We start from the raw sequence: 27760 nt of genomic DNA on the forward strand, positions 1-27760 counted from the left end.
ATCGGGGCGGGCGCATAATGCACGAAAACCCGACGGCGGCAGCGTTCATTATTTCGTCTCGAATTGCCAGATTGAGAAAAATGTCCCGTTAAATATAATCGGATAATCCAATTACGTATTAACAAGCGGATATATCCGAGGAAGAATTGAAATTAAAAATCGGAAACGCTATTTAATTGGTTTGTCCGATGGAAATTTTTGTCGGTGCAGCAATTTACGAATAATTTATGTGGTACTGCACTGAGAAAAATGTCCAATTAAACATAATCGGATAATCCATTTACATAATAACAAACGGATATATCCAATATTATATTCGATGAAAAATATGATCGGTTGGTCAATCAAATTTTATCGGTAACTAATTTCATCGGATGTATTCGTAATTTAATCGGAAAAAATAACCATCGGAAACGCTATTGGTTTATCCGATGGAAATTTTTCTCAGTGCGGCAATTTACGAGTAATGTATGTGATAACCAAAAGGTGTGCGAGTCGAATCGAGTCGAATCTTTCAAAGTGCTTTCAAACTGAATCGAATTGAGTCTTTTTGTGTTCGAATCGATCTTTCCTGGACTCATTTGTCGGGTTGAAAGGAAACCCATAAACTCGACCAGTTTTTCAATAACATTGTTTATTTTACAAATGATTTTATTATTGCACGACAATTGTTACCTTTATTAGAGGAAAAAAGTGACTGGTTCGAAATTGTAGAATTATTCGAATGCTAATCTGTTTGATTCAAAAACCTTTAGTGGTTCGATTCGATTCGAATTCGAAGCGATTCGCACACCTCTAGTTTGTGCTTTAGGAAGCGACACGGTCGTGTCGGAATCGTTAGAGAGATGCTATTCTCTCTCTCGGATCTTCCTAGGATTCGGCGTTCGCGGCGATCCGCTCGCAAGCTCGCTGCGAATGTTGAACCGTGAAAGGCCACGAAGTCCGCGTTGCCGTTTAAACGCGGGCGCAAATGCGCGAAAAAAACCGGAAAGAATCTCGCGCGGATCTTCGACGTTCGCGCGACGCCACGTGGGTCCTGATAATCTCGCGCACTATCGATCAGTTTCCCTTACGCGCGGGGGACGCGACGCTCGCGAGCGGCGGGAGGGAAATTTCAGACGATATTTCAATTACCGTTTGAATAACGCAAAACGGATTCGCTCTGACGCTGTAAATAGCACAAAAGCAAAATTGTCGGCGGTACAAAAGCAAATTATCCCGCTTTACCGTGGTTATTCCGGCTCGCGACGAGCCGCGCGGTATTTTCAAACGGGAGATTGTAATAAAAAAAACTTTTCAATGAAAACTTCTGCGTTCGGTTACTGTGAGGCACGGCGAGGCCGCGTCCGCGAGCAAAGTAAACGTTATCATCGCGATTATCGTTCGTCCACGGGAGACCGCGGTTGTCGTGGGATGAAGAGCGCGAGGCGCGCGCTTCTTTTTCTGACGCTCGGAACATCGGGCTCTCTATCTCTCTACCGCCGCGGGAGAGCTCTCTTTTTCACTTCCGCAATTGAGATTCGAAAATTAAATAACATTGCTGCGGGCCGATCCTTTGTTTCGTATCATACGCGCTTCGCGTAATGAAATATCGCGGGACGCGCGCGCGTCCACACAGCCGGCGAGTTGCGCGAATTTGACGTACGTACGCGAGATTAAAACTCGTGAAATTGCAATTGCCCGGGCTGCCTTGCGACGTTTCGTTTAATTGAGATTTAATGGCAATTATAAACCCGACCGTCGCACGTACGACCGGACGCGGAGAGCGAGCGACGGTGGAATTCTGTAGTATTAACTTCGCAAAACGTCCAGCGCGCGCACGCACACGGCTTTTAACGTTTGTCTCCTTTCGCAATTGTTTACCGTCGTGAGGTGGAGCGACGCGCGTGTGTTTCCGCCCGCGCGATTGCTCGAGGGCGCACAGAGCGGACACGGCGAATTTAACGCCCGCGACTAATTATCGCTGATAAAAGAATCGTTGGCGGCTTTTATTCGATACGTCAATCGGCCATTTCGCTACGGTTTTTCGTCGACTTTAATTGGTACTTTTTGAAAACAACTTCGATTCGGCCGGGCTCGTTAATTTTTCGGATATCTCGCTTTTTAACGGCGCATAATTTGCCGCGGCGAATTTAATCAAACGTTCCTCTTTGATTTACGTAAAATCCCACATACGGAGCGGCCCCGAATTCAGGAAAAAAAAAGAATGAAGGGGGGGGGGCCTCGGCAAAACCGCGCGCGGCCACCGTGTGCGCGCACGCGAACGTGTTCGGGTTTTAGCGTATTATTGTAAAGAGTTCCATTATCACGGTGGAGCAAATTCGAAAATGAAATAGCGTAGCCGCCGGCTGGAACTTTGGTCAACGCTGCTAACGAAACAATTCCGGCTTTCCGGCCGCACGGGAAAAACGTATTATCATGACAGAGTTAGTTTCTCGCAGCGCTCGCGCACTAAATTAACAAATCACCGCTTTTTGTACCCGCGCCCGGCCGGTACTTGAAATACCGCGCGCGTTTAACGCGGAAAAAAAATGTAGCCGTTTTCTGGCCCCGAATCAAATTTTCAGGAGTTTGCACATTTTGCATTTAGAGCGCCGCATTCTCGGCGGCGTTCATGCAACGTTTCCACCAACGGGGCGCGGCGCTCGTGGAATATTCTGTGATCTTTATTTTGCGATTTCGCGTCTTTTATTTATTTTACATACCTCCAAGTTCGCGATTGCACGGGGGAAAGGCTCCGGGCCACTCGCCGGAGTCGCTATTTGCGTAACGCGAATGATGCAAAATTGCGCGGCGCGCCATTAGGAAGCGGAATGAAAAAATAATCGGCCCCCGCCCGCGCTCTTGCGGTGTACGATTATTATTAATGATCTACTTCGCCGCTCAATACCGCTCTCTCGTGCGTTACCATTCGCACGATGAATTCACTGGCCACCTCTCCGACCCGGTGGTTCTTCCGCGATCTCGAGCGCGACTCGCGCGGAAAACTCGTAAAATTCACGGACGGACGACGGCGGTCTCACGATTTTTATCGTTTCTCTGTTCCAGGCTCCTTCCAGGCACTAATACAGTACGCGGACATGCTGTCGGCGCAGACCGCTAAATTCGTAAGTATCTACTTGACTTCGCTTCTACTCTCCACCCACCGCCGGGCCTGTGTGCGTCTCGTCCTTCCTTTTTATTTCATCTTTCCGCCATCGGTGCGCCCGTTGTCCTCCTTTTCCCTCGCTCTTGTCTTCTCTTTTTTCCTCCCTCCCTCCCTGCCCCTCCCCCCCTCCTACCCTTCCTCAGAGTTACTTTTCTTCCCAGTCTCCAGGCAGGCCCGTAACGGGCGGTGCTTATCCGCCGCGCTCTCGCGGGACAGATCGAAATTTTCCGCGGAATATCTCGCGCTGGGAAAATATTTTCCGACCCGCGTCTCATCCCGACGAAAGCCGCGCCGGCTTAATTGCCGGAAGTAAGCCCGATGAATGTAATCGAAAGATGGATGGCGGAAGAAAAGAATCCCGACGAGGGTGGCGGGCGGAACGGGAGAAGATCGCGCGGTTCGCCCGATACACGCTATTTCCTCGGATTTATGGAAATATCGGCTGCTTTGCAAACCAAATTAATTCTTGGCCGATCGATCGCGTCGTTCTCGCTCTGTTCCTCGCACTTGGCGCGAATATCGATGATACGGACACCCCCGGTCACCGTATCGCGATCTCCGTCCGTTAGAAGGAAAGAATAAGCGACGACGATATTGCGCTTCGACTTTCTAATTGTTACTGCAATCGGTTAACCCGTAGAATTTCGAGCGCCATTCCCTGATGATAACTACTTCTGTTTTTCTTGTTTTTTTTTTTAAGGAGGTTGAGAAAGCCGTAGCATTAAACTTGCCGCTGCTTAAGGTACCACGAGTTGTGTCTCTGCCGTAAATTTTGTTTTACCTGTAACTCCCTGCGTAATCGTTTCGTTCCTGTAATCACGAGCTAAAGTGCCCTCCCCACGTGTCTTGGCGATAACTACTTCCACTTTTCTCTCATTGAGAGATTGGCGGCATTTGAAGCGGACACGCCGCTTGGAACCGAATAAAGAATTGGAGAATGTGCGTGTTAATTTCTGCCCGAGGCCTTTTCTATTATGGATACTACAACTAATTCTCTCTCTACACGTCTCTACCGGTTTCCTAACAACGCACGTTGTACTATATTGTAGAACATCCACCCCCCCCCCCAAACTAGTCTCGCCCTGAACGATCTAGGAAACGGCGAGGGTTCTATGATCTTTCTCCACAAAAATTGAAGCTCGAATTAACTCTTTCGGACTCCTCACTGTGTACGTTAAGTTTGGCTTTCCTTCTGTTGATCTAAACACTTTTTCTACCCCCGTTGGAATCTACTGTACATATCTGTGATTTATATACTCGGCTTCTCTCCCGGCTGTCTTATGAGTGTTTGAGATACTCGATAACTTTTGTCAAGTGAGTGTGAACGCAACCCACTTCGCCGCCGTGTAAATACCGAATGTGTGCACTAAAAAAAATTCCTTGTTACTCAGTTGCTGTCGTTTAAGATTCCACACTTAAGTTAACGGCACGCGGTATCTCCTACGTGAGCCAATGGGGATGCAGAGTTTTAGATCATGTAACTCGGGGCTAGAGCCAACGGCACGCGGTACTATTTTCCCTACTGCGTCGCTTACGTGAACCAATGAGGATGCGGAGTTTTAGATTCAGGTGACTCGACGTTGGCTTAAATTCTGATTGACTCTCGTAAGCAGTCCAGTAGGAAAACCAGTGTCGTGCGCCGTCGGCCTCAGCGATCGACATCTAGACACCAATGTGAAATACGTCCAAGTGTCCTCCGTTACTTGAAGATTCGTTTAAATAGGAAACTGGAAATTACATCTAGAAGACGTCGTTTGTAACGATAGGGAAAGACGGGCGGACCCGCGAAGGGGATTAACGAGGCGGGGCCGCGCCGTTTCACGACGCTCCCACTCGGAAGTTACATTTGGAATTAAACTGTGCCGGCGCACTCGCGTGCGGGATGTGTTACCGCGTTGTTTTACACGGGCAACGACAAGCCATCGCGAGCGGAAGCTCGCCAGAAACTTCCGTCCCTTCCCGCGCTACCCGCGAGTTTAAATCCACCCTCTGCCCGCCCCCTCTAGCCCTCTTCGTGCCTCACCCCGCGCCGTAAGCTCGACGCCGCAAACTAGTAAACCTGCGCGCTGATCAAAGGGAAAATTAATTCGCTTGAAATATACCGGTTCCACCGCGAACCAACTCGGCAGCGCGTAAGACAGAAAATTAATTTAGCTTTGTTGCGGATATCGCTCTTCTCCAATTCCCTCCTTCGCCTCGCTCCCTTTCTTCTTCTTTCCTTCCCGTGCCCCGACGCGCGTGGTCCGCGCAAACGTGTAAAGGACGAATTAGACTAGCAATGACTCGGGTTGGAGTGGGATTGGCGATTGACGATCGTCCTCTAGCCAATGAGAGTCGATTAAATCGCTGGCTGCTTTGCTCTCATTGGCCAGAAAACAATCGCCCATCTCGATCTTCGAGAGCGATGCAATTCACATTTGCCTTAAGACCGAAGCAGACTAGCGATTGTCGACGCGTATTGGATTGGGATTGGCTAGAAGACAATCGCCAATCCCAATCGAATCCGCGTCGGCAATCGCTAGTCTGATTCGGTCTTAAAGTAAATGTGCATTGCATCGCTCTCGAAGATCGAGATTCGCGTGTACATTTCGAACTCGGAATCGTGACACTTCCATATGGACGTATTCTAAAATTGCGGATTCCCCGACAAGCAGAGGAAAACACGTCGCTCCGAATTAGCCGGCAAAATTGATCCGTCTCGTTCTCTTCGATTATGCATTATCGGTGTTCTCTCGGCCATGAATAAATCGCCTGAGGAACAGAGCGAGAGAAAGAGTGAGAGAGAGAGAGAGAGATCGTTCGCCGTGCGCGCACGCCAAAGGCTCGCGGCGCGGGCCGACCCGCTAATTATGTACGAAATTCATTAGCCCGTGTAAATATAGAGCGGCCGGGTGTATACACACCCGCGTGATACCCCAGGGGGTAACGCGGACGCGCGGCCTCGTCGCGCACAATGCGCGCCGTGCGCGTTGCTCAAACAGGCGACCTGGACCGGCTCGCGGGTCCGCATTAAGCGCACGAAACATTTGCGCATGACAAGCCGCAACGTAAATTTCATACGTCTCAGAAGCACCTGGATTAATATTGCAGCGGACGTTGATTAGCGGAAAGCCCCGGGATCTACGAGAAATTGGACTCGTAACTCTCGCGAATCTCGCCGCGAGAATCGTTTGGATCTCTTTAACTTTAAATTTTAATTGTTCAGCGTTTACCAATCTCGATCTCTTGAAGCCTGATCTACAATGCACCCTTTGCGTCTAGAAACAGTCTGTTTTGTGTAAGCAAATCGAGACGCTTGAAAACTTTGTCGACAATTTATGATTGTACAATGTATAATGTACATTTTATCACCTTGCACAAATTTGTTAAGCGTATTTATTGGCTACAAAATAGAATATTTCTAGACGCAAAGGGCACGTTGTAGATTAGGCTTAAAACTTGTTCGCTTTTAGAGCTAACTTCTCTTTTGCCCCTGGATTTGCTGCAATGTGTGCTTCGCGAGATTTTCTTGATATGAAACTAATTGAGCGATTTTGCTTCGATAATATCGCGCAGTAGGATGGCCCTTTTCCAAAGGAGTTTATCACTTTTTAGTCCAAATTAATTCACTCAAAAGGCACATTATAAAAACAACATGACAGATAACTAGCGTCTCGATTTCATCGAAATTTCAGCTCGACAGAAAATTATTAATAAATCGACCAGATCGAAGAGAAAAAAAATCGACGCAAACGTTTGAGTCGTTATTTAAAAATATCTTACTAGCCACCGCGTGTGCTCTAAGCTTAAACGCGCCAATTCTGATCTCGAGTCACGAAGAATTCCATGATTTCTTGTGCAGTCGCTCGACGGACAGAATGTCTACAACTCCTGCTGCACGCTGCGTATCGACTACAGTAAGATGCAAAATCTGAACGTCAAGTACAATAACGACAAGTCCCGGGATTACACCAACCCGAATCTTCCGACCGGCGACGCCAATCTGGATGCGGCGTCGCTCGCCCTCGGCGGCGAGTTGCTGCTCATGGGTGCCGGTTCCCAGCCACGTGCCAGAATACCCGGTGAGTATTGTAAAATCTGTTTCTAAAACTTTTCAATCTCGATTACGTTTGGCCTGCCGAGTGAATCGTTTTTACTTGCTGATGAACGCGCGCGGGGTGTGTTCCGTTAAGATGCTCAAGGGTAGATTTCTAATGGCGACTTCGGCAGCTTGCACTAGTGCGCACTGAGTGCCAATTCATATATTTAAGGATCGTCTTAAATACTTTTCGAAATACTTCTTAGCCAGTAAAATGATCCGTATAGTATTCGTATGGATCATTGTTTTGGCCAAATAGTTTTTGGACATGCACAGGGTGTCCCGGGAGGAAAGTTTAATATTCCGGGAGGTGATGGTATCGGTCATTTTAAGCAAAAATGTTCATATGAATATACGTCCCCATTCCCCACTGTTTCCGTGATAGAGCTATGTGAATGTACAGTTGCAAAATTACTGACAAGAGAGAAATACTACGTACTATTTCTAATATTTATTGTCTACGCGATACATTTTTTACAGATCATAATAAATTTTCAAAAATTCCACCGTTAACAACAATGCATTTTTCAGCTCTTGCGTGAACATGGCGTGTTGCTCGTTCGAGCAATTTGTGAATATGCGAGACATTTTTAACATTTCTACAATGTTATCAGCACAATAGTCAACAGACGTATAAGAGTAAATTTCCGCAGACGTTTATCAGGTTGGATGAAGGGTGCAGTGTACAGAAAAAAAGTAAAAACACGGGACATTCAAGTAGCTTAGAGACCCTGTAATCAGAGACTGGCCATAAGAGAGTTCGTCAAATTCCTGCGAGTGAGATAGCCTATGTTTTTCTCTCACTCGCAGAAATTTGACGAACTCTTATATGGTCAGTCTCTGATTACAGGGTCTCTATAAGTAGCTTTTTTTTGCTTAAAATGACCGATACTATCATCTCCCAGAATATTGACGTTTCCTCCTGGGACACCCTGTATACTTGAGATGACCGTAAATATAAGAGTAGACTCTGAACAAGCCTTGCCTTAGCGTGCTCAGTGCGCACTAGTGCAAGCTGCCGAAATCGCTGTAAGATTATCTTGAGACAACAATAGCTGCGTTCGCCATTACACATCTGAGGCATCTGAATGCTTTGCCTCTCTCGAACGCAGAGACCGACGACGCCTCAGATTTGCAGTGCCGAACGCAGCTAATCTTAATGTTGAAATGAAACTGTAATAATTTTTTAATAAACGGTGTGATCGATAAACGCGTTAATCTTGAACGTTTGTGCATAGTGCTCGGTAATAATTTAATATAGCCGTAACTCGCGTCACACGAGCGCTTCGCAAAATGCATCGCCGTTAAACCCCCAGTCTGATGAAGTTCGACCGGAGCAATTCTGAACAGGTTTTACGCGAGACGCGTAAACAATGAGCTGCGTTACTCTTACACGATTTTGTGTGATAATAGCCCGATAACAGTTGAATACGCGCGCAATGGTTCGTGACAGGTGAGCTTTACGGGATTCGCCGATTCGATTCCGAGTGAATTCGGGACGTTTTTGTATTTGCATTTTTTTTTAGCGAGCGTAAAAGCCCGCCGGAGCTTTGTGAAAAGTACAATTGGAAGGTTGATCGGCCAATTAGCGGCACGATCGCGCGGCGTTACGTTTATCGGAATTAATTACATTAGCAGCGATACCGATTTTACGTCACTCGGACGTCGGGCTGAATTATTATTATTATCTCGCGATGGTGGAAGCAATTTGCTGGCGTTTCAAACTACGTCCTGTCCGCTGCGTGCGCCGGTCGGACGTTATTATTTCCTCGGGTAAATTAATTAATTAGTACAAAGTACCGGGCGAGCGATCCGGCTCGCCGAATCGCCTGGATTTTTGCCGTTTGTACCGCGACAATGCTAGTTTAAATTACACGCTCGGCCCGGCGCTTGTTTGGATTAAATTAATTTCACGGCGTTGTTGTTGGTGTTTAATCTGTAACGATGTAATCCACTTTTGCGCCCCATCTCGTTACGCAAACAGTCCGTTGATGACTGAGGATTGAGGCGATCTCGCGACAGTCGGTCGGTCGGGTCTCCGAAAATCACGACGGCGGAAGCGCGATCAATTAGAAGGCCGTTCAACTCGATGGAAACGACCATGGGGCAAATTTTGACACCGCGGTTAGATTTTACATTCGGACTTTACGATTCCCCGGAAGTCCCGGAGGCAGGTTCGCGCGGTTTTCCAAACTATTCGCCTTTCTTTCCGTTTTTTTCTTTCTTTTTATATCTTTTTATATACCTATTATTGTCGGCAATGTAATAATGTCGTCTGAACTTCCTGAAGTAGAGTCCATTGCAGGGGCACCGGGTGTGCTGCCCACGCCCTTCACTATGCACGGCCTCGCTTCACCCTTGGCCGGCCCCTACAACGGCGTGCCCCCGCCTGGCGGTCTCGCCGGCCTCGGCGGATTCCCGCTCGGTGCGGCTGGTCTAGGGGTCCGTGTGCAGGGAAGCGCGCAAGCATCGGCCGTGCTGCTCGTCAGCAATCTCAACGAGGAGGTAAGTACCACGAGACTCCAAAGCCCCTACCGTCCCGGTCCTCTCCGACTCGTTCGTTTCCCAAGAACCGTAGATCCGTCCTATGGTGTACACGAAGAGAATCCGGGGAGGTTTTGCAAAACTTGGAAAGTTCGTCTCTTTGTCCGCGACGTTCCTTCAATCAAGGATCCCACGTTGGAATAGCTCGCCGCTTTCTCCGCCCGAGAGTTTTCTTCGTGTACCACCTTCTCATCAATCCGGAACCGCGCCGAGCGCGGCTGAGACGGAAGATTCCGTTCTCCATCGAGCGCCGTTCGTTTAACCCTTCGTCTCGACGACCTCGTGTTCTGAAAATCTGCGTTTTATTCGCGTAGAGTCGCGAAACTGCCGGGACCAAACCGCGTCTCGACTCGGACGAAGGTCTCTCTCCAGTCGGGAGGAAGCCGTCCCATTGAATAAGCTGAAGCCTGTGAAGATAGAGAGAGAAGATTTAAGAAGACTTTCTTTCTCTGTCTAACACCATCGTAAAAGAAAAGAATCGTTGCGCAGGCGTGATTCTACCTTGTCGCGATGGTGAGACAAGAAAGTCTTCTTAAATCTTTCCTATCTCTCTCTTCACAAGCTTCAGCTTATTCAATGGGACGCTCAGTCTACATTTCCTATGTCTATTGTTTCGACTGATTCTGAGAGAACACGAGACGGCGAATGTAGCGCAGATTTCTAGGCGCAACGACACGTGTGCTTAACGAAACGAAGCGTTAAACGACGCGTGCGATAACGGGGGTGTTGCGCGTCGTTCGAGTACTTAGAACCTCGAGCACTGAGAGAAGTAGGCCGCCGCCCACGTACGAATAAGTGTGCTGAATAATGTATCTGTAGTGTGGCATCTGTCTTTACCGCAGTGTGTATGCGTGCGTGTACGTGTGTGTATGTGTGTGCGCGTGTGCGTGTGTGTGTATGCGTGCACTCAAGCCCCTGGCCCGCTATGTCTCCGTCGCAAGAACATTATCGTCTTGCCCGCCGCGCGACACACGCACACATACGCGCGACCGCATCTTCTTTATCTTCTCTGTACCTTCTCACTTCTCCCTCTCTATTCTCTTCCCCGTTCTCGGGCTCTCGTGTACCCTCGTCACCCAACCCCCTCGGAGACCGCACGCTATTTCTCTCAGTGTGCGACACGCGGGACCCACCGACCAGCCAACCCCCATCCGGTATATACGCACGTGCATACACGTATAATTACACGGCCTAACGAGCGAGTTACAACGTAGTGCTACGTAGGCAGACCCCGCAATCTCTCGATTCTTCCGGCTCGATCTTTCCACCGAGCCGAGAGCTTCGGTTGATCTCGTCAATTATTAAATTCCTAGGGGTGGAAACTTGTTATAGAAATTGTTCAATGTTATAGAAATTGACAAACACTTTTGTCAGTGTAGTATTAATCGCTTGGTTTCCAAACGTTTCGGAATCCGGAGAAGGAAATTTTTTATCCTTCGGTGGGGATTTGTTTGAAATAATGAAACGACTCGCAAGCTCCGCGACGCGAGCTTCTCGATCGCCAGAGTCTCGTGGTCCACGTTTGCGAGGTGGAAAGTTGTAATTGAAATTTACGAACACTTGTCCATTTAATACCAATTTTGAACAAAACGGTGAGCGTTGAGTCGTTTGGTTTCCAAACGTTTCGAAATCCGGAGAAGGAACACTTGATTTTGATTCTCCTGTGGGGATTTGTTTGAAATAATGGGACGAGAGGCCAGGATCCGCTCCTCCTCGGGTGGGTGGAAAAGTCGAGCCGCGATGCGTATGTGCCCTGTTTCGTCACGAGACCTTTGATTCTGCCCTGATCTTGCCCCGCTCATTTTCGAAACACACATACAAATCACTCCAACGCGTGTCACCATCCCGCGCCCTAATTAATTCGTAGCGTCGTCGACTGAACGACGTTACTTCCTGCGAGGCGACACTCATCGCGATTTACTTTCTTGCACCTCGGTTCACGATATTCCGTCCGCGTCTTCGCTACGTGCCGTTGTTATCAGCTCCTGCATACGAAGGTAGCGTTCAATGACAAAACCGTCATCGCGTAAGAAGCGGGATGATGAATGTTGCCTCGGCAAGAAACTGTGTGTCGACGTCACACTTCGCAGCTGCAACTTGTCACTACTGTACTATAACTGTGTGTCTACTATCGTTGTGTCGCGCACAAGCCTCGCAGTCAAGTTTTCAATTTTTGTAAAAGAAACAGACGGAAGAAAAGACGCGTTTCTTCTGCTATCGCTGAAAAATCGAACGTGTAGCTCATTGCACCGTGTAAAAGCACGTAGGCTAAACTTCTTTTCTTATCGCTTCCTCTGTCCGTTTTGCACGAGGCGTCTCTTTCCCTAGTCGCGAGCTTTCAACTTTGGAAATGCGAATCTTGTGCGCGCGCCAACACTATACATTTGAATCCTATTATACTCGCTGACTACTGACTGGACTCTGTCTGTTCTCTGTGTAGATGGTCACGCCTGACGCTCTCTTTACCCTGTTTGGTACGTCTCCACATTTATATTATTAATTATATTACATTATTAATTATTATATTTACACCTTCGCGCTCTCACGCATATACGCAACAAATCCACACAAATCCGGGCGCGCGACACGCGAAACATACACGTCTCGGATATCAAACGAAAGGGGGGAAAAAAAAGAAAAGAGATGAAAAATGCAGGCGAAGACAATCGTCCGAATCTTTCCTTCGGTCACGTATTATTCCTCCGCGATAGCGACGAGCAAGACGAACCGTGTACACGAACAAAACGAACACTCCAACGTAGAAATCTTTCTCATACGATTGTCACGTCCGAGGTTTGCGTTTCATACCGAAAAAAAGAAGATCTCTTCCTTCTTCCTCGATTGTGTGTTTTTTTAAATTTCGATTCGTTTTTTTTTCATTTTATTTCGTATGATTTTTTTCTCTCTCTCTTTTTTCTTTTCGGCAACTTACAAAACTCGAAGCATCGTCATTCTTTTTCCCTCTCGTCATGTTTTATTCTCGTGAAACATCCGCCATATAACATATTCTGATTAACGTTTTAATCCGTACTCTTTCGATATTTTCGTGATTTCAACTTATTTTATTACTACTCCATTCGCAAATTCATGATCACCGTTCACGATGCCGTTCATCACCATCGTCATGCCGCCACTCCGGCCACCACCGAACACGTTCTCTCACAATCTCTATCCCCAAGCGTTCTCTTTATACAAATTATTTCATTAATAATTTTATTAATATCAGTTCCACACAACCTTAATATTACGTAAGCTTTCGCTTATTTTACGTAATTCCATAGGAACTCACTATTAACGAGGCGTGGCGACTCGGCTGCGGACGTGTTTTTCCTTTCCGCGAGCGATTGTTATGCAGATTTTCCCGGATAATTACAGACGAGTGCACAAAAGTCACGTACTGTGTTACGGAACGCGTTTTAAAAAATTATTAAAAATTTTCTGTCCGTTCCCGTAGACACCCATTTTTCGACTTTTAGCCAGCGAAAATTTCACCCGCTCCGTAGCTAACGTAAAATCGAGAAATGTATAATTTAAATGAATTAAACTTCGGGGAAACACGCGGGTAACAAATTGTTGTTGCTGTTTCGTTAATTTTCAATGCGTTCCAGTTTAACAAAAATTTATTTGATTACGAAGATGTTAATAATTGCAAAATTACTTATTCGCAATAACTTATTTTAGTAAATTATCGAAAAAGAATGACGTGTACTTTGAAATGTAAAAATATTAACAGATTACAATTCTTTTGTTAGCCGGAATAACTTTATACTGTGAAAGCTTCTAGCCGAATCGCTCGCCTCTTGCATGTCCCGATTCTTAGATCCGATCGTACCCTGATCTCGATCGACCGAAATATTGTCCCATTCATCTTCGATAATCCTCAAAGCAGCCTCTCTATAAAGAATACGCGGTTTGTTGCTACCCCCCAAGTTTACTAAAGAGAAATTTGCGTATTGTGCATGTAGGCGTTTACGGGGATGTACAGCGTGTGAAGATCCTCTACAACAAGAAAGACTCGGCACTAATACAGATGGCCGAACCTCATCAGGCGCTTTTAGGTGAGTGGACATTTTTTTCCAAACGCGAAACCGTGTTTTGTCTCGTAATCTGTTCGTTGAATTTGTCACGAAGCTAAAACATGATTTCTATGAACTCCAAGTATGGAATTTTTCACTGTAGGAAATCTGAGGACACGGTTTCTAATCTGACGATTGTACTTGTGTCATTTTGTAAATGTAAATACATTTTATTGATTTCCCTCGGGGTTACAAGGCGTTTTTGAAGAAACGTACCTCTTATAACACCTATCTCTATTTCTACTTCGCTATGTGGCGATCGAACGAAAACCAACAATGTTTTGTTCGGTTTTGAACCCGAGTCTTTGGATTACCAGACCAGCGCACAATCATCTGCGCCCACGATCGCCACGCGTGTTATCTTGTAATTACAGCGCAAAATCATGTTACCCTCAGACACGTCAATGGCTAATTAATATTTTAATTTATACAACAGCGCTGACCCATATGGACAAGTTAAGGGTGTTTGGGAAGCAAATCAAAGTAATGCTCAGCAAACACCAAACGGTCCAATTGCCAAAAGAAGGCCAGCCTGACGCGGGCCTCACGAAAGATTACACCAACAGCACCCTTCATCGATTCAAGAAACCCGGCTCAAAGAATTATCAGAACATCTATCCGCCGAGCGCGACGTTGCATTTATCAAACATTCCGTAAGTGGCCAGCGACAGTGCGATGAAACAAGTGTTTCACGCCGGCGCTCCCTTCTCTCGCGGTGGCTTAGCGACGTTCAATTTACTGTTTCAGGGCTACGGTAGCGGAGGAAGAGATCAAGGATGCTTTCACCAAGAACGGCTTCACCGTGAAAGCCTTCAAGTTCTTCCCGAAGGACAGGAAGATGGCTCTCATACAGATGCCTAACATGGACGATGCCGTGGCTGCGCTGATCGTAAGTCATCGTTATTATCATCAATAGCGGCTCAAGTCGAACTTTGAAAAGCCATCTTACATAGATCTTGGCTTCCTTCTTGTTTCATCAGCTGCAAGTTACAAATCTCTCGCTCAACTTTCTGGAGAAGCTTTGTTTTTTCAAACTCGTTCGTTTTTTTTGTTATCCTTTACTAATTCTAATTTTTCGCAAACGAGAAATGGAATTTCTTGATGATTTTATGAAAAAGATAACGCCGATTCTCCGTACAGCGTGCTTCTGTATCTATCGCAAGTATTTTTGAGGAAGCAGAAAGTAAGGAGAAAAGGTCTTGACTTGAGATCTAATTGAAAGTCTGACGACTACGCGACGTGTGATACAAATTCCAATTGCTCGACTATAAAGCCGACTCGGTCCTCTTTTCGCAGAAAATGCACAACTACCAGCTTAGCGAGTCCAATCATCTCAGAGTGTCGTTCTCCAAGAGCAACATCTAACAAGAATCGCCACCGCACGAGCAGCAGTGGTACCAGCCGTACGCCCTAGTCCCCCTTTGGTCACCCGCTTCGGTCTACGACTGATGGTCCCGTAGTTGGATCCGCTCAAGTGCTCGTCCGTTCCTGCGAGAATCGCTACGCTATTGTCGGCCGGCTGCACTGCGCGCGTGACCCATGCGGGACTGCGTCGCGCATTCGGACCTTGAAGCAGCACAAGTGGACAGGCGCTAACCCTCGTCCGAGCGAGCTTAGGATGCTTTCGAGGCCTTGCCCTTGTTGTTGGGATCTATACATCTATACATACGGCACGCACCTGTTTCCGCATCCGGTTGATTCTGACGATTCGAGGGTTGCTAGGGTGTATCGAGACGTACCAGGGCTGCAAGCGCTCAAGTTAGATGACGAAGATGCAAATTTGCGACGGCCTTCTTGAAGGTAGTTTCCGGTGCTGGCTTTCGAGCACATTAACGCGATAATTTCATAATTTTAACAATGCGAAGAATTTAGAAACAGACGAGGATCACAGGGAGAGACAGACACAGAGAGAGAGAGAGGGATAATAATGCGACAAATAGATCATTCTTGTGAAAGCCAGAACCGTCATCAGAGAAAACAAAAACAAACGTGAGAAAGAGAGAGAGAGATATGCAAACGAAGAGCCTAGCAGCCGTGCTATAGGTAAAGCACGCGTAAGAAAAGAGATTCAGATTAGACGGGAGCGAGGAAACAACCTGTGGCGAACAGTCCTCGACTCTTGTACAGAGACGTTAGGGAAGATAAGATATATTATTATACATGTAAAATTCATGATCGCGCGGCCCGGACCGCTACAGTGATTACGGTTAAGGGTTTTTCAAAGTTACGTGGACACAAGGGTGACCATCTCGCGATAAGCGCGCGCGACGGCGTCCGTATATCACTGTTCGGTAGTAGGTCTCCGGTAGGTCGGCGCGTTTGTTCGACGAGCGGACTCGTGGAGAGGGCCAAGCGGGGACGAATGGACCGCGTGGCATCCCGACGACGAGCGTCGTACGTTCGCGCGCGATCGACGGCGGCCGACAGCCGTGAACCGGCAGCGTTTCCCACGAGACAATCTTCATTCTTCTGACGACCAAATACATGCGCGACCGAGCGTACTTGTTCGTGGCTTCCGTTCCGTTCGAGGGCGAGACAATACGATCGACGATGCTGATCGATTGAGTACGACGGGAACGGCGTGTTTAATTAACCGGGTATCTAAGTAAGAAAATGGCCAATGTCACGGGACCTTTTGCATGCTTTCACGAGGTACTACTACTTCGCCGACGAACCGATCGCCCTCGTTGATTTTACGTCGCGGGATTGGCAGGCGGCCGAGAATCAGAGAGGATAGCTGTGGTTAGCGGTGGACCGTCAGATCGGCCTTCAAAATTCTTTCCGTATCCGTTACCTATCGCGATTGGTTGATCCGTTCGTAAGGCGGAAGCGAAGCAATTATCAAAGTCGTTTGTTGCGCGCTGAGAGCTATTCTATAATATCGGGCTACGGCCACTCTGAGCGTATCCGGCCCGCTCAACCTACGTTTATGCTTCTTCGCGGGGCGAGTCTCTTCGCTCCCGAAGGTACCTGCAGTATTCTCGACTATCCGGCGAAGTCGAACGCTTCTTAGGGGAGGTCGAGCGGCGCCTGAACGCCCGATGGCTGACGACGAGTCCCTCGCTCCGAGGCCCACGCGACGCGTTTGCGCGCGTCACCGTACGGTCGTCGCAGATGATGGCATTTTTATAATTTGTACGTTTCAGTTTTGGAGATAAGTATTATATCGCACCCGCACACGTATCCGCGTCTTTACGAGACCGTACAATTATGCAGTTATACGTACACAGGACACATACAAGCCAAACACACATACATACACGTACAATCACGCACGCGCCGCGCGCGAAGATAAATGTTTCGACCGCCCTCTGATTTATATACACTCTCACACAGAGATACACATAGACGCATAGGTACAACTGAATGCGCGCAGATTTCTTAGTTAGAATAGATGCTTAGGCGTGTGTTAGGATCTTAATCGTATTAGTAAGCGACTAGATAAGTAATTGACTAGGAGAGGAAGGAGTGAACCGTTGAACATATCGCTAATTAAAAGGTTTGCGGCGCGCGGGGCACGCGCGGAAAGTTTGCACCGCCGGTCGTGGCGGATCGGCGTGACACCTCGGGACACCTCGAAGATGGTTCGCGCCCGATGGACGATATCCGTGTGCGAAGAGGAGAGAGACATATGTCCTATCTTCGTGCCAACGGTAGGTCCATCGTTCGACGAGCCTCGAGTCTACCCCTTCGAGAGTTCCTGATATCAAAGCATTCCTTGAGTAGTCGGCGATTGTGAGGATGCCCCGTAAATACGAGCGTATATCTCGAGGAAGTGCCGAAACTTTGCGGATTAGTACTCGAGGTGGCCAGTCGTCGTTGTAAACACAGCATAGATACGCGGACACATGGAAAGTAATAAGCTAGAACCGTATTTACGGGGATTTAGTAGAAGCGTGCGAGACGTGTAGAGATCGATTGGGTTTTCGAGGTGTGTCTGGGTCGTCCTCGCCGAGAAGCGCGAGGCGGAATTTCGATCGGGCGCTGCGACATCGAGGTCTCATCTCTATCAAGAGCGGAGTGTCCCGAGGTCCTCGAGCGGCGGAACGTGCCTCGCGCGCGCATCGGCGAAGCCCGCGGGTTTCTGTCTACTCGACGTTCTGTTGGAGTCAATTAAATTTTACTTACATAACATAACTGATCGTAGAGAGAAGTAGGAAGAGGAGTTTAGCGCATGTTGGGACACTGTTATGCGAAGGCGTAACTGGGCGAGCGAGCGAGCGAGCGAGCGAGAGAAAGAGAGAGAGAGAGAGATTGCGCGAGTGCGAGAGAAACGGAGCGAAAGGGTTGTACTCGCGCGAGCCTAGTGTCGCGCGGCTCTGACGGATGAGACCACGTAGAAGGGCGGGAAGAGGAGTTTCTCCAAGTCGCGATAACCGTGAAGAAAGAAAGAAAAAATATTAAAGCGAATGCCGGCTCGGGCATGGTGTGCTGTTTGTGCCAAAGTAGGCTAGCAGTTAAAATTCTAGAACGGGATCTCTCTCGGCGAGCGGCGCGAATATGGGATATCCCTGTTCGATCGCGCGGACGCCAATCCCACGGGAGGGAGGGTTTTGTTCCCCCTCGCACGGAACGTCCCCCATAGCGTTTCGCGGGATTCCCCGCCCCCCCTCCGATCGGCGATCCCGCCTCGATCGAGTACCGACCAATCAGCTAGATTTATTTAGAGACGTAGCGAGTAGCCGGCATGAGCGAAGGGGCCAGTCTTTGCATCTATGATCTGTGTCTTTCGGACCTCCGAGTACTATCATTTACTTCGACTGCATTTATACATTCTTAACCGGACGCGCGTGTCCGGGCGACCCGGACTGCAACGTCTGTCACACGAGAGGCAATCGCGAGACTTACACCCACGCAAACACAGGACAGACACATACGCACACGTATATATCTATTAATAACACGAAAATACTCCGCGAATCGCCCACGGATGTTCCGTACGGCGCGCGATGCAGTTTTCATTTCGGCCGAATAAAAAGACAGCTTCTCCTCGTTTTCAGGTGGCTCGCTTAGTTCGCCCGCGTACCGATCTAGGAATTCGAGAGGCGCTTCTCGGTCCTACGCGGATTCTACTTTGTCCGTTCCACTCGGATCGTTTGTCTTTTTTCCCCGCGCGACACCTTTAGAGCGTCTTGTATCCGCGCGCGCGCGCTGACGTTCGCACGTTCGTATCTCCTTGATTTTTATCGCGGAACGTATGCGCAAGAGTGCCACAAGGATGGGGAAGAGAAAGGGGGGAGGGAGAGACTTCGTGCGGGAGCTTCCGTACAATTCTTACTTCCGGCACGAATATCGTCTAAGCGTACCTGAACAGCTCGCACAGAGAGTGTTACTCGATTTCCCGAGCTATATATATATACATAGATATTTCGATTTATATATGTACACGGACACACCCAGGACACATATACGTGTATCTTTTCCGCGAGTCGCAACGTCGAGCACCCACCGCGTTCTTCACGCCAGATTGCCGATTACATTTTGTCGCTTGTTGCCGGCCGTTTCTTAGCACATTCCTGCCGCAACGGCATGCGCGCCCGCGCCCGCTTTATCCCCCTCTTTCTTCAGTTTTCCCCTCTCCCTCGTTCTCGGAATTTCTTATCGCGGCCCGAACGTTTCTTTTCCCCCTCCCTTCGTTCTTTCTCCCTCTTCTTTTGTTCTCTCGACGTCCACACCACGGTGACAATCAGCTCTTCTGCACGCAGAAGGAGGAATTCGGCGCGAGGGGGTTCCTTCCGAGCGTCGTCGCCAGAGTGACTCGCTTCGCGAGCCGTCTCTTTCTCGCGATGGACTGTTTACTAGTAGAAAACGTACCGGAAACGGGGCAGCTATATACGGGAGCTATAGATATCTACAGGGTGCCCGACGTTAAATCGCGCACTTATTCGGTTCATTCTGTCGCCGTTACACATTAGAGATCGGCCTTCCTCCTTTCCGCTCGGACGGTCCTCGCGTGATAGGCCCAAAAAAAAAAAGAAGGAGAGAAAAAGAAGAAAAGAGGAGGCACCCTGTAGACGGTTTAGATCAGACTATATCACTAGCTGGGTTGAGGGGGGCCGAGGTGAGGGTTGGAGTAGCCAGCACTCGCTACATGGTGTCGTAGATTTATTCAGACTCCGAAATTTCCCCAGACTCGTCGCGCGAGGAATCGGCCGGTAGTCGAGCGGGGGGTGCGGGCGCGCTCGCCTTCATCCCCCATCGCGACGCAGACGCTACCCTTTCGTGCATGGGTCGTACGATGGGTCGCGGCGAACGGGACGGACTTGTTAATGGGGGCGGGAGAGATTTCCGAGCGAGCGTTAATCCCGACGCGATTTCTCGTCGTAAGACCCTTATTCGTCGCTCGTTGTTGCCGAGGGGGGAGTCACGCGGCACGGGGAGGAATCGACGGCGCGGCGACGTCGGTGAGACATCGCACTCGGACCAAGGAAATTCGGGGTCTGGTAGAGAGCCACGTTAGTAGACGAAGCTTAGCCTACACATCTACACATACACACACACACACACAGAAGGTATATACCGAACTATATATGTACGCTAGCATTGCAAGCCAAGTACACACACGTGCGCGCGCGCGCGCGCTCCAGACGCACACCCAGGCTCACACGTACACACGGCACGTACATTCACACGGACTTGTATCCATTATATATTTGATATATCGCATTGTAACAGGTGTGTCCAAAATGCGCAGCGGCTGCATCCCGATAATCTATATTTTATTAATAAGGGATAAGTCTATATATAGGGTTACTAACGTGTTACGGATTATCACATAAATTAGAGAGAAGATTAATCTATACAAATATATATTATATAATGCGCGGCGGAGACTCAAGTACATGGCGGCGAACAAGGAGGAGGACACGCACACATACACGCGTACATACGATGTGCAACGTTAACGTGATCGGATAGAGAGGCGTGGGGGGGTATAAAAATATATGTATATGATGAGTTTTAAATGACTATATCTGTGCTATATCTTAGATACATCGTTGAGAAAATTATCGGGATACGATCTGCTTGCCTAACCGGGGCCTTAGGCGTCGTTTGTACCGAGAGAGAGAGAGAGAATAGATCGGAAGAGAGGTGTCCCCGTTTTCTCGCGTCAGGTTCTGTTTTTTTTTCCCCCGTGTGTTAGAGCTAGGACGTTCGCGATTCGGAGGAGGCGTGGTCGCGATAAAGCGGAGAACGCGACTCGCGAGTGATTCCTTCTTCTAGTATCGAGAGAACAATTTGAATGCTACGGTAACAGACGGCCAGCAGCAAGAAAACACCTTGACGACACGCACACGCAGCACACAAGACTACACGCGCTCTCGTTCACACGGGGAAACAGCTCGATAAAATTAAAATAAGTATACGTTACTTCATCGCGAGAGGAGAGAAGCATTTAAAAGACACACAGGGTCTCCAAAGTGCGGACGTGACGAAGGTCTTCGGTGTGCAGCGTCGACAGTGAGAGAGCAGATCGTAGCCGATTTTACACGGAGGAGTTTAGCAGGGTCGAGATAGCGACCGGTCTCCACTTGCCGACACGTTGCGATATTAAGATAATCACAATTGGACGACGCAACAGTGAAGCCTCCGAGTACCGAGAGAACGAGAAGATCGTTTTTACTTTCGCCATCAAAATTCCAATAGTTCGTTCCCGTTTGATTTACTTGAGCTCTTACGCTGAGACCCTATAGATGCGCTGTGGCAACGCCTGCGGTAAGGCGAGTCGACCAATCGGAAGCTTGCCGCAAGCTTCCCGCGTTGAAACTGAAATCCTTCGATTCGTTGCCGCACACGTTGTCGCAGTTCGGCGCGTTTCTGGAGGTCTTGGCTTTAGATTCCTTCGAATTGCGTTTACCGCACCGATCGTTATCTCGACCCTTTGAGTGTGGACGGGCGATGAGAGTCCGCGCGCGAGGCTTCTTCCTCCGCATGCGTGGCGTGCATGGATCGCTGAAACGCGCGGATTATACGCTGGTGTGCCTGTTGACTGAGCGACTCCGCGATTTTCTTGCCTGCCCTCTTACTTTCACGAGAGTCACGCCAGTTTAGATCTCGAGGACGAAGGGCGTGAGACGAGACGGTGGGACCGCGGACGAGTCAACTATCGAACAGCTTGACAGCCATCATTTTACCTTCGTTCGCCCGCAAGGGTGCAGTTCGACCGGTCCTTACGTCTCGAGTTCTCGCGTTGGTTTTCTTACTTTAAGGGGGGGAGGGGGGATAACGAAGAGAGAGAGGCCTCGAGCCGCTATCAAATATTTCGAATAGTACCGAGACTGTACCGCTGTCGCTATCGCCATGCCGATATACCGTAAGAGATGAGGACGAACGTAGAGATAAACGTACAATTCAATGGAGCCTAATTTTCGAGGTGATAAAGAGAGAGAAGTAGCGAGGCGGGGTGATCGTTCAGAGCCTCCCGCGACGAGACGACAACCTCGTAGTCGGAAATGTAGGGTATCTGTTTGTTTCTTCTCGATTAGCGCGCGTACAAAGGACGGCTAATTCGCGTAAAAAGAAAAAGAAAAAGAAAAAACTGTACGTCGTAAGCCAGCGAGAGCTGTAGAAATTAACTAAGCAGTAGTCGTTAAGGCGCCTGAGAAGCGAGTTGCTCGAGGGAGAAGAGAGGAGGAGGAAGAAAGACGCGATCCTGTAACGGAGGAATGTTAGCGAAGTAAAAAAAAAAAGCAGAAACGTTAGTAGCGTCTTAGAGTCGTGTAGTTGCTCCTTTCTAATTAAGCCTCCAGACTTAAGTAACGTGTATAGTTAAATGACAATCACTCGACTCTCTGTATCGACAATTGACGAAGGGAATCTCGGAGAAGCCGTGATAAGCTGCCTACGCACCGAACCCCCTTTCTTCCCTTCTTTTTCTCGGTCCCCCCATCCTCATCCCCCTCCTCGGAGCGAGGCTTTCCCGTGCTCCTGATCGTGGACTTTCCTTCTTCGAGAGAATTTCACCGAGCTGGCGGACAACTAGGCGCGAATTCGCAACCCAACCGGCCAGAGCTGTAAATGAAAGGAAAAGAAGACGCGTGAAGATAGAAAATACGTTGACTCGTTTCTCTCCGGCTCGCGTCGTTATCGCGACTTATTTATCCGAAGTTGTCTAGACTTGTAACTAGGTCGATGTCTCTCTCGCAAGACGATTGTTGGAAGGACAGTTTTATGTCTTTTCGGGACATTTCGTGGCCGATAAATGTATCTTCAACGGATTGCCTTTTACCGATATTTTAGCCGCATTATTCAGTCACCGTATTAGTTTTGGCACATTAACGACGAGAGATCTTGTAAAAGTTGCCTGCGTGCGGATATGAATATTTCGTTTGATAAATTTGTAGAGCTTAGAGTAACATCTCTGGCGTTTCTCACATCCCTATCAGCGTTCGGTAATTTCGTGAAAAATCTCAGGTTGTACATAACTTCTTCACTCTAAGCCTTTCCGAGCAATCTTGCCAGCTATTTTTCGCCTGTTTGCAAAAACTTCCAAGCCTATCGTGACAAGTGTCAGCTCCGCCTTTTAGCTCTCGAACTTTCCAAATTCCGTGCCCAGGAAGATCCTTGGTTTTCTGCGTGTACTACCTTCCTTCTTTCCCTTGTCTCACAGTCGTCGTTCGCCGATTCGATCAGCTGCCGACGACAATTCCGCGCGTCGCTCTCGATAAAGGGAAGGGGTCTCTCCTTTTCCCGCGAGAGATACTTTTCTGTTATTGCAGAAACAACGCATTTGCAACGCGTGAGGACGATTGTTAAAATCTGAAATCGCGTCATCGGGAGCTCGATCGTCGGCGAGGCGTGCTTTAAAAGCTAATAAATCTTTAAAAAAAAAAGATATATATGAGAGAGAAAACCAATCACATGGGCCAGGAATTGCGTTGCAAGTCACAATCAGCTCGTCTCCGGCAAAACAGACAATTTTCTTTCGACGAGAACCATTGTCAGAGCGGGCGTTTTATGGTTAAGCTCTTTCTTAGTAAGTTCGATTAGGGATTAGTCTATCGGTAGAAAGGCGGAGATCGCGAGTGATCTTATTTTTATTTTTTTTTTGTGTTCGTTGCGCCCTGCACCGCGGTGCGAATCGCGATGGAAGCGCGCGGCAGGAGAAAAGAAGAAAGTAAGAGAAACAAAAATTCAGGGAACACAGTTGTAATGTGGAGAAAAGGGAGAAGGAGGAGTTAAAAGGGAGGAGAGATTTCTTTCGGATCGTCGAGACGATCTTTTTACTGTCGGTCAGCATTTACGCGCGCACATCCACACGTTCGCATTTATCATACATACACACATGCATGATATATATATATAAATATATAATTAAACACGAGGATATATATATCTATACTTTTTGACACGCGTGAAACACATACGATTGACGATCTTCCACGTGCCTTTTTTTTGGCACGACACGCTCACACGGAAACCAACCACATGTACAGTGTACGCTGACGCGATATTGTTAACATTATCGCCCACGACCTTTTTATAGCTCGACTCTTGGACCCCAGCCCTGTTTTAACGAAAGTGTTTTTCTCGATTCTCCATCTCGACAGATCTGGAGGCGCTTTTACCGTTCGGTCCTTCCTCGGAAAAGAGATCGACCGTCGTTGGCGCGTATCTATTCCATTGGCTGTATACCGTTCCAAGTTTTGTATCGCAAAATTTTTCTCTCTTCTTGATTTAATTTCGTAATTTTCCCTCCTCTTAATTAATTCCCGCGACACATCTGCTCGCGCGCGAGAGATCCTATTTTCTTGATTCTATTCGTATTCATAATTTCCTTCTCGTGACTCGCAAATCGTGCGCGTAATTTGTTTCGCTAGCCCAAAAGATATGTATTTAGACGACGAGCGTAAACTTTTATGTGAATTAGAGATAAACGCTTCTACGAATCTCACCCCGCGAAAAGTGGTTCCTTTACGTTATGCATGCACGTTCGTGAGATTACCTCAGGAAATATTTAAGAGAATGTGTACATATCACAGGTGCGAGAAGTTCGATTGTACAATTGTATATCTTCCAGGTCTGTCCGCGTTTTAGCGTCTTACGAGTATTCCCGTTCCACCACTTTGACATTATCGGTATTATCATCGTTCACTACTTCTTCCCGCTGAAGCTACCGAATTTATTTTTTTGCGTTTTACTTTTGCGCTTCTTATCTTTTACTTTTAATCTTATTTTTATACTTTTTAATTGTCGCCGGTTGCTATTATCGCGCCACTGCGATCTTGACTATTATTAGCGCTAATTAATATTAATTACCTACTCTTATTATATAATTATCTTGTTCTTATCTTTAATGAATTCTCCTTCTTTTTTTTTATCTTAGCATTAACGACGCGCTTAATTTACGTGCCGAAAGAGAGAGAGAGAGAGAAAGAGAGAGAGACTGCTCTTCTCGCTGGAAAAACGCACTTGTTACGTTTTAGTATATTCTTATCATGATCTTCTTAATTTTAATCCTCCGGACTATCGCTCTTTGATAACGATACTATTGCTGTTCACTCTTACTCTTATCTCTTACACTATCTCTTACTCTTGTCTCTGTCATTTACTGCTACTCTACTCTCACTCTATTCCACTATTGCTACTCGTTCTTTACCACTTTTACAGTCACGTTCTCTATTATCACTCTTACTTTTCCTCTTCATCTTTTCTCCCTCTGTCAGAAATTCATAACGATCCGCATTGCTCGCGGATTAATTTGTGACGACTGTTGCTTCGGCGACTTTCGAAATAAAAAGAAAAGGTGTAAAATGGGCCTTATCTCTTTACGATAATCGAGTTCACAGCAATGCGGCCTGTTATTCTCTACGTTCATCATCTATCTCTTAACTATATTACGTCTTTTCTGTCTCTCTACTTCTCTCTCTCTCTCTCTCTCTCTCTCTTCATCATCTATATTACTTCTATCTCTCTTAATCTTTCTCACATACTCTCTCTCTCTATACATATATTATTATTATACATACATATAAATCGCGTATGTGCTTTATACTATACTTCTATTCTTATCATTACTATATTACTCTACTATTGTATTACTCTACTATACTATGAGTGCTACTGTTGCCGCTCCGACCAATGCTCTTACTGTAACCGTCAATGCGTTTACGGCCCGTAAGTAACTGTATGTCCTTGCCTGTTCTTTATTTTATCTCGTTTTTAACGGAAACAACGACTTTTAATCGAAATTTCCACCTATCCCTCTCCCCCTTTCCCGCCCCTGCATCTACTTGGTGTTGCGAATCTCTACCGTTTTGTTTTTCTCTATCACACTTACCCTTCCGACACATTTATTTCTTCCACTGACTCCCCTTCCTCTGATATCACCGAGTGTCGAAGCGAGAATAAAAAGACTTCGCGAGCGAGCGGGACGAAAGTACATATACATATAATTAATCTTCGATTTGTCAAGAAAACGATTGAAACAAGAAAAAAAAATAAACCTACCCGTTTTTTTGTGTTTTTTTCAGTATGTCTCCGGCTGCCTAATCGCCCTTCTCCCTGAATCATCTTCCATTTCGCGCGATCCTCGGGTGGGAGCGACCTAAAGAGCTTCCGTGCGATCTTACTTATTCCGAAAAGCAACTTTTACCCCTGAGGGATGCATATCTAGATATGTATGCTCATAAACGTATGTATAGACGCACGTGCATTGACGTACTCCTTATGTCGCTCCTTTTGTCGCGATCCTCGACCCTCCCGCTCATGATCCACTCTATTTAATCTTGTTTTTTTTATTTTTACCTCTTTTTCAATCAAGGGAAACCGCGTCAATGTGGATTGAAGCGGAGCGAGTCGTAAATCGCACGATGATTCATGATCCACACGCGCGCGGCGACTCTTTACGGTCTATACAGGAAGAAAGGGTTGATCGAACTTTGTATTTCGTATCTTTCAGCGCGTCTGAAGACTCTGCTCCGCCAGACGAAACACGAGCGGAGCGCATAATTAATCGCTGATTAATCACAATTGTTCGATCTCTTGATTTGCGATTCTCACATCGAAATGGATGCGAGGTAAATAAATTTTTATATCGAGCCGTTTCTCTCAGATTACTTGAGGATCGGAGACACGTCGAAGTCGTATTTAGGTCTTTCAAGAATTAAAGGGCTCGTGTCTTCCACAAACGGGTCTTCGCTAAGGAATTACCGTTCTTAGTTATGCGCTTCTGTTAAGAGCGGGCAGGACGTCGACGACGCGTCCGAAGATCCGAGAAACGGAGTTCCGCCGTTCGGGAGTGAGGGAGGAGGATTTTCTTGCGCACAAGCTCGCCCAAAACAATCATTAGGAATTGTGCCTAGATGTTTAAACACTATATTCTATGGGATCAACGTCATTACCTTTTTAGAGTCGAGAAAGAGTGCGCGAAGTGAAGTGACGAGAAGGAAAGGGAGAGCGAGAGTGAGAGAGAATGAGATGAGAAGTGAAGGGAAGCAAGAGGCGTCTAATGTGGTATTAGAGAGGAGAAGAGAGAATGGATCGAGTCGCGATCCACAGAGTAATTTATATATGCGTTGGCAATGTCTCCGCGACGGCGATCGACCGAGTCGAGATTGCGAGCACGATCGGAAGCCGTGCGATCATTTTGTTCCGGTGGCACTGAATTCTTGCCAACAGGTGTATATATACATATATATATATATATACACACACACTTCCGATATATGTCAGAGATCACTCGACGTCCATCCATATCCTTCGGAACGAGTCCTGCTACGTCGGAGCGAATCTTCATTCGCGGGTCTCTTTGTCTTTAAATATGAAACTCGGAGAGAGAGATATTCAAATTCTAATCAACGATTATTAATTAAAATAATGGCCCGAACGACGCGTTACCGTCGTCGGGCGTGAGGCGGGACGAATATTGAAAACCCTCGCTCGGCAAACGAGGGGGATTGTTCAGCGCGTTGT

At 47.3% G+C, this 27760-nt stretch overlaps 1 protein-coding gene across 9 annotated transcripts in view; it reads left to right on the plus strand.

Annotated features, from left to right (window-relative positions):
* The window catches only part of LOC105567351 (polypyrimidine tract-binding protein 1), a 418546-nt gene extending 392241 nt beyond the window's left edge, over positions 1-26305 (plus strand). For 5 of the 9 annotated variants that reach the window (XM_012022168.1, XM_012022161.1, XM_012022162.1 and 2 more), the window contains 8 exons: positions 3049-3107; positions 6990-7209; positions 9517-9731; positions 12211-12244; positions 13736-13828; positions 14283-14499; positions 14594-14735; positions 15143-26305. In XM_012022168.1, coding sequence (XP_011877558.1) covers positions 3049-3107; positions 6990-7209; positions 9517-9731; positions 12211-12244; positions 13736-13828; positions 14283-14499; positions 14594-14735; positions 15143-15211 — 1049 coding nt within the window. In that variant the 3' untranslated portion in view covers positions 15212-26305. The remainder of the gene's footprint in view (positions 1-3048; positions 3108-6989; positions 7210-9516; positions 9732-12210; positions 12245-13735; positions 13829-14282; positions 14500-14593; positions 14736-15142) is intronic. The other 4 variants (XM_012022160.1, XM_012022166.1, XM_012022164.1 and 1 more) reach the window with 2 other exon arrangements.
* The last annotated feature ends 1455 nt before the right edge of the window (positions 26306-27760 follow it).

Source organism: Vollenhovia emeryi, unplaced genomic scaffold (assembly GCF_000949405.1).
Source record: "Vollenhovia emeryi isolate VEMERY1.0 unplaced genomic scaffold, V.emery_V1.0 DF939138.1, whole genome shotgun sequence".
NCBI lineage: Eukaryota > Metazoa > Arthropoda > Insecta > Hymenoptera > Formicidae > Vollenhovia > Vollenhovia emeryi.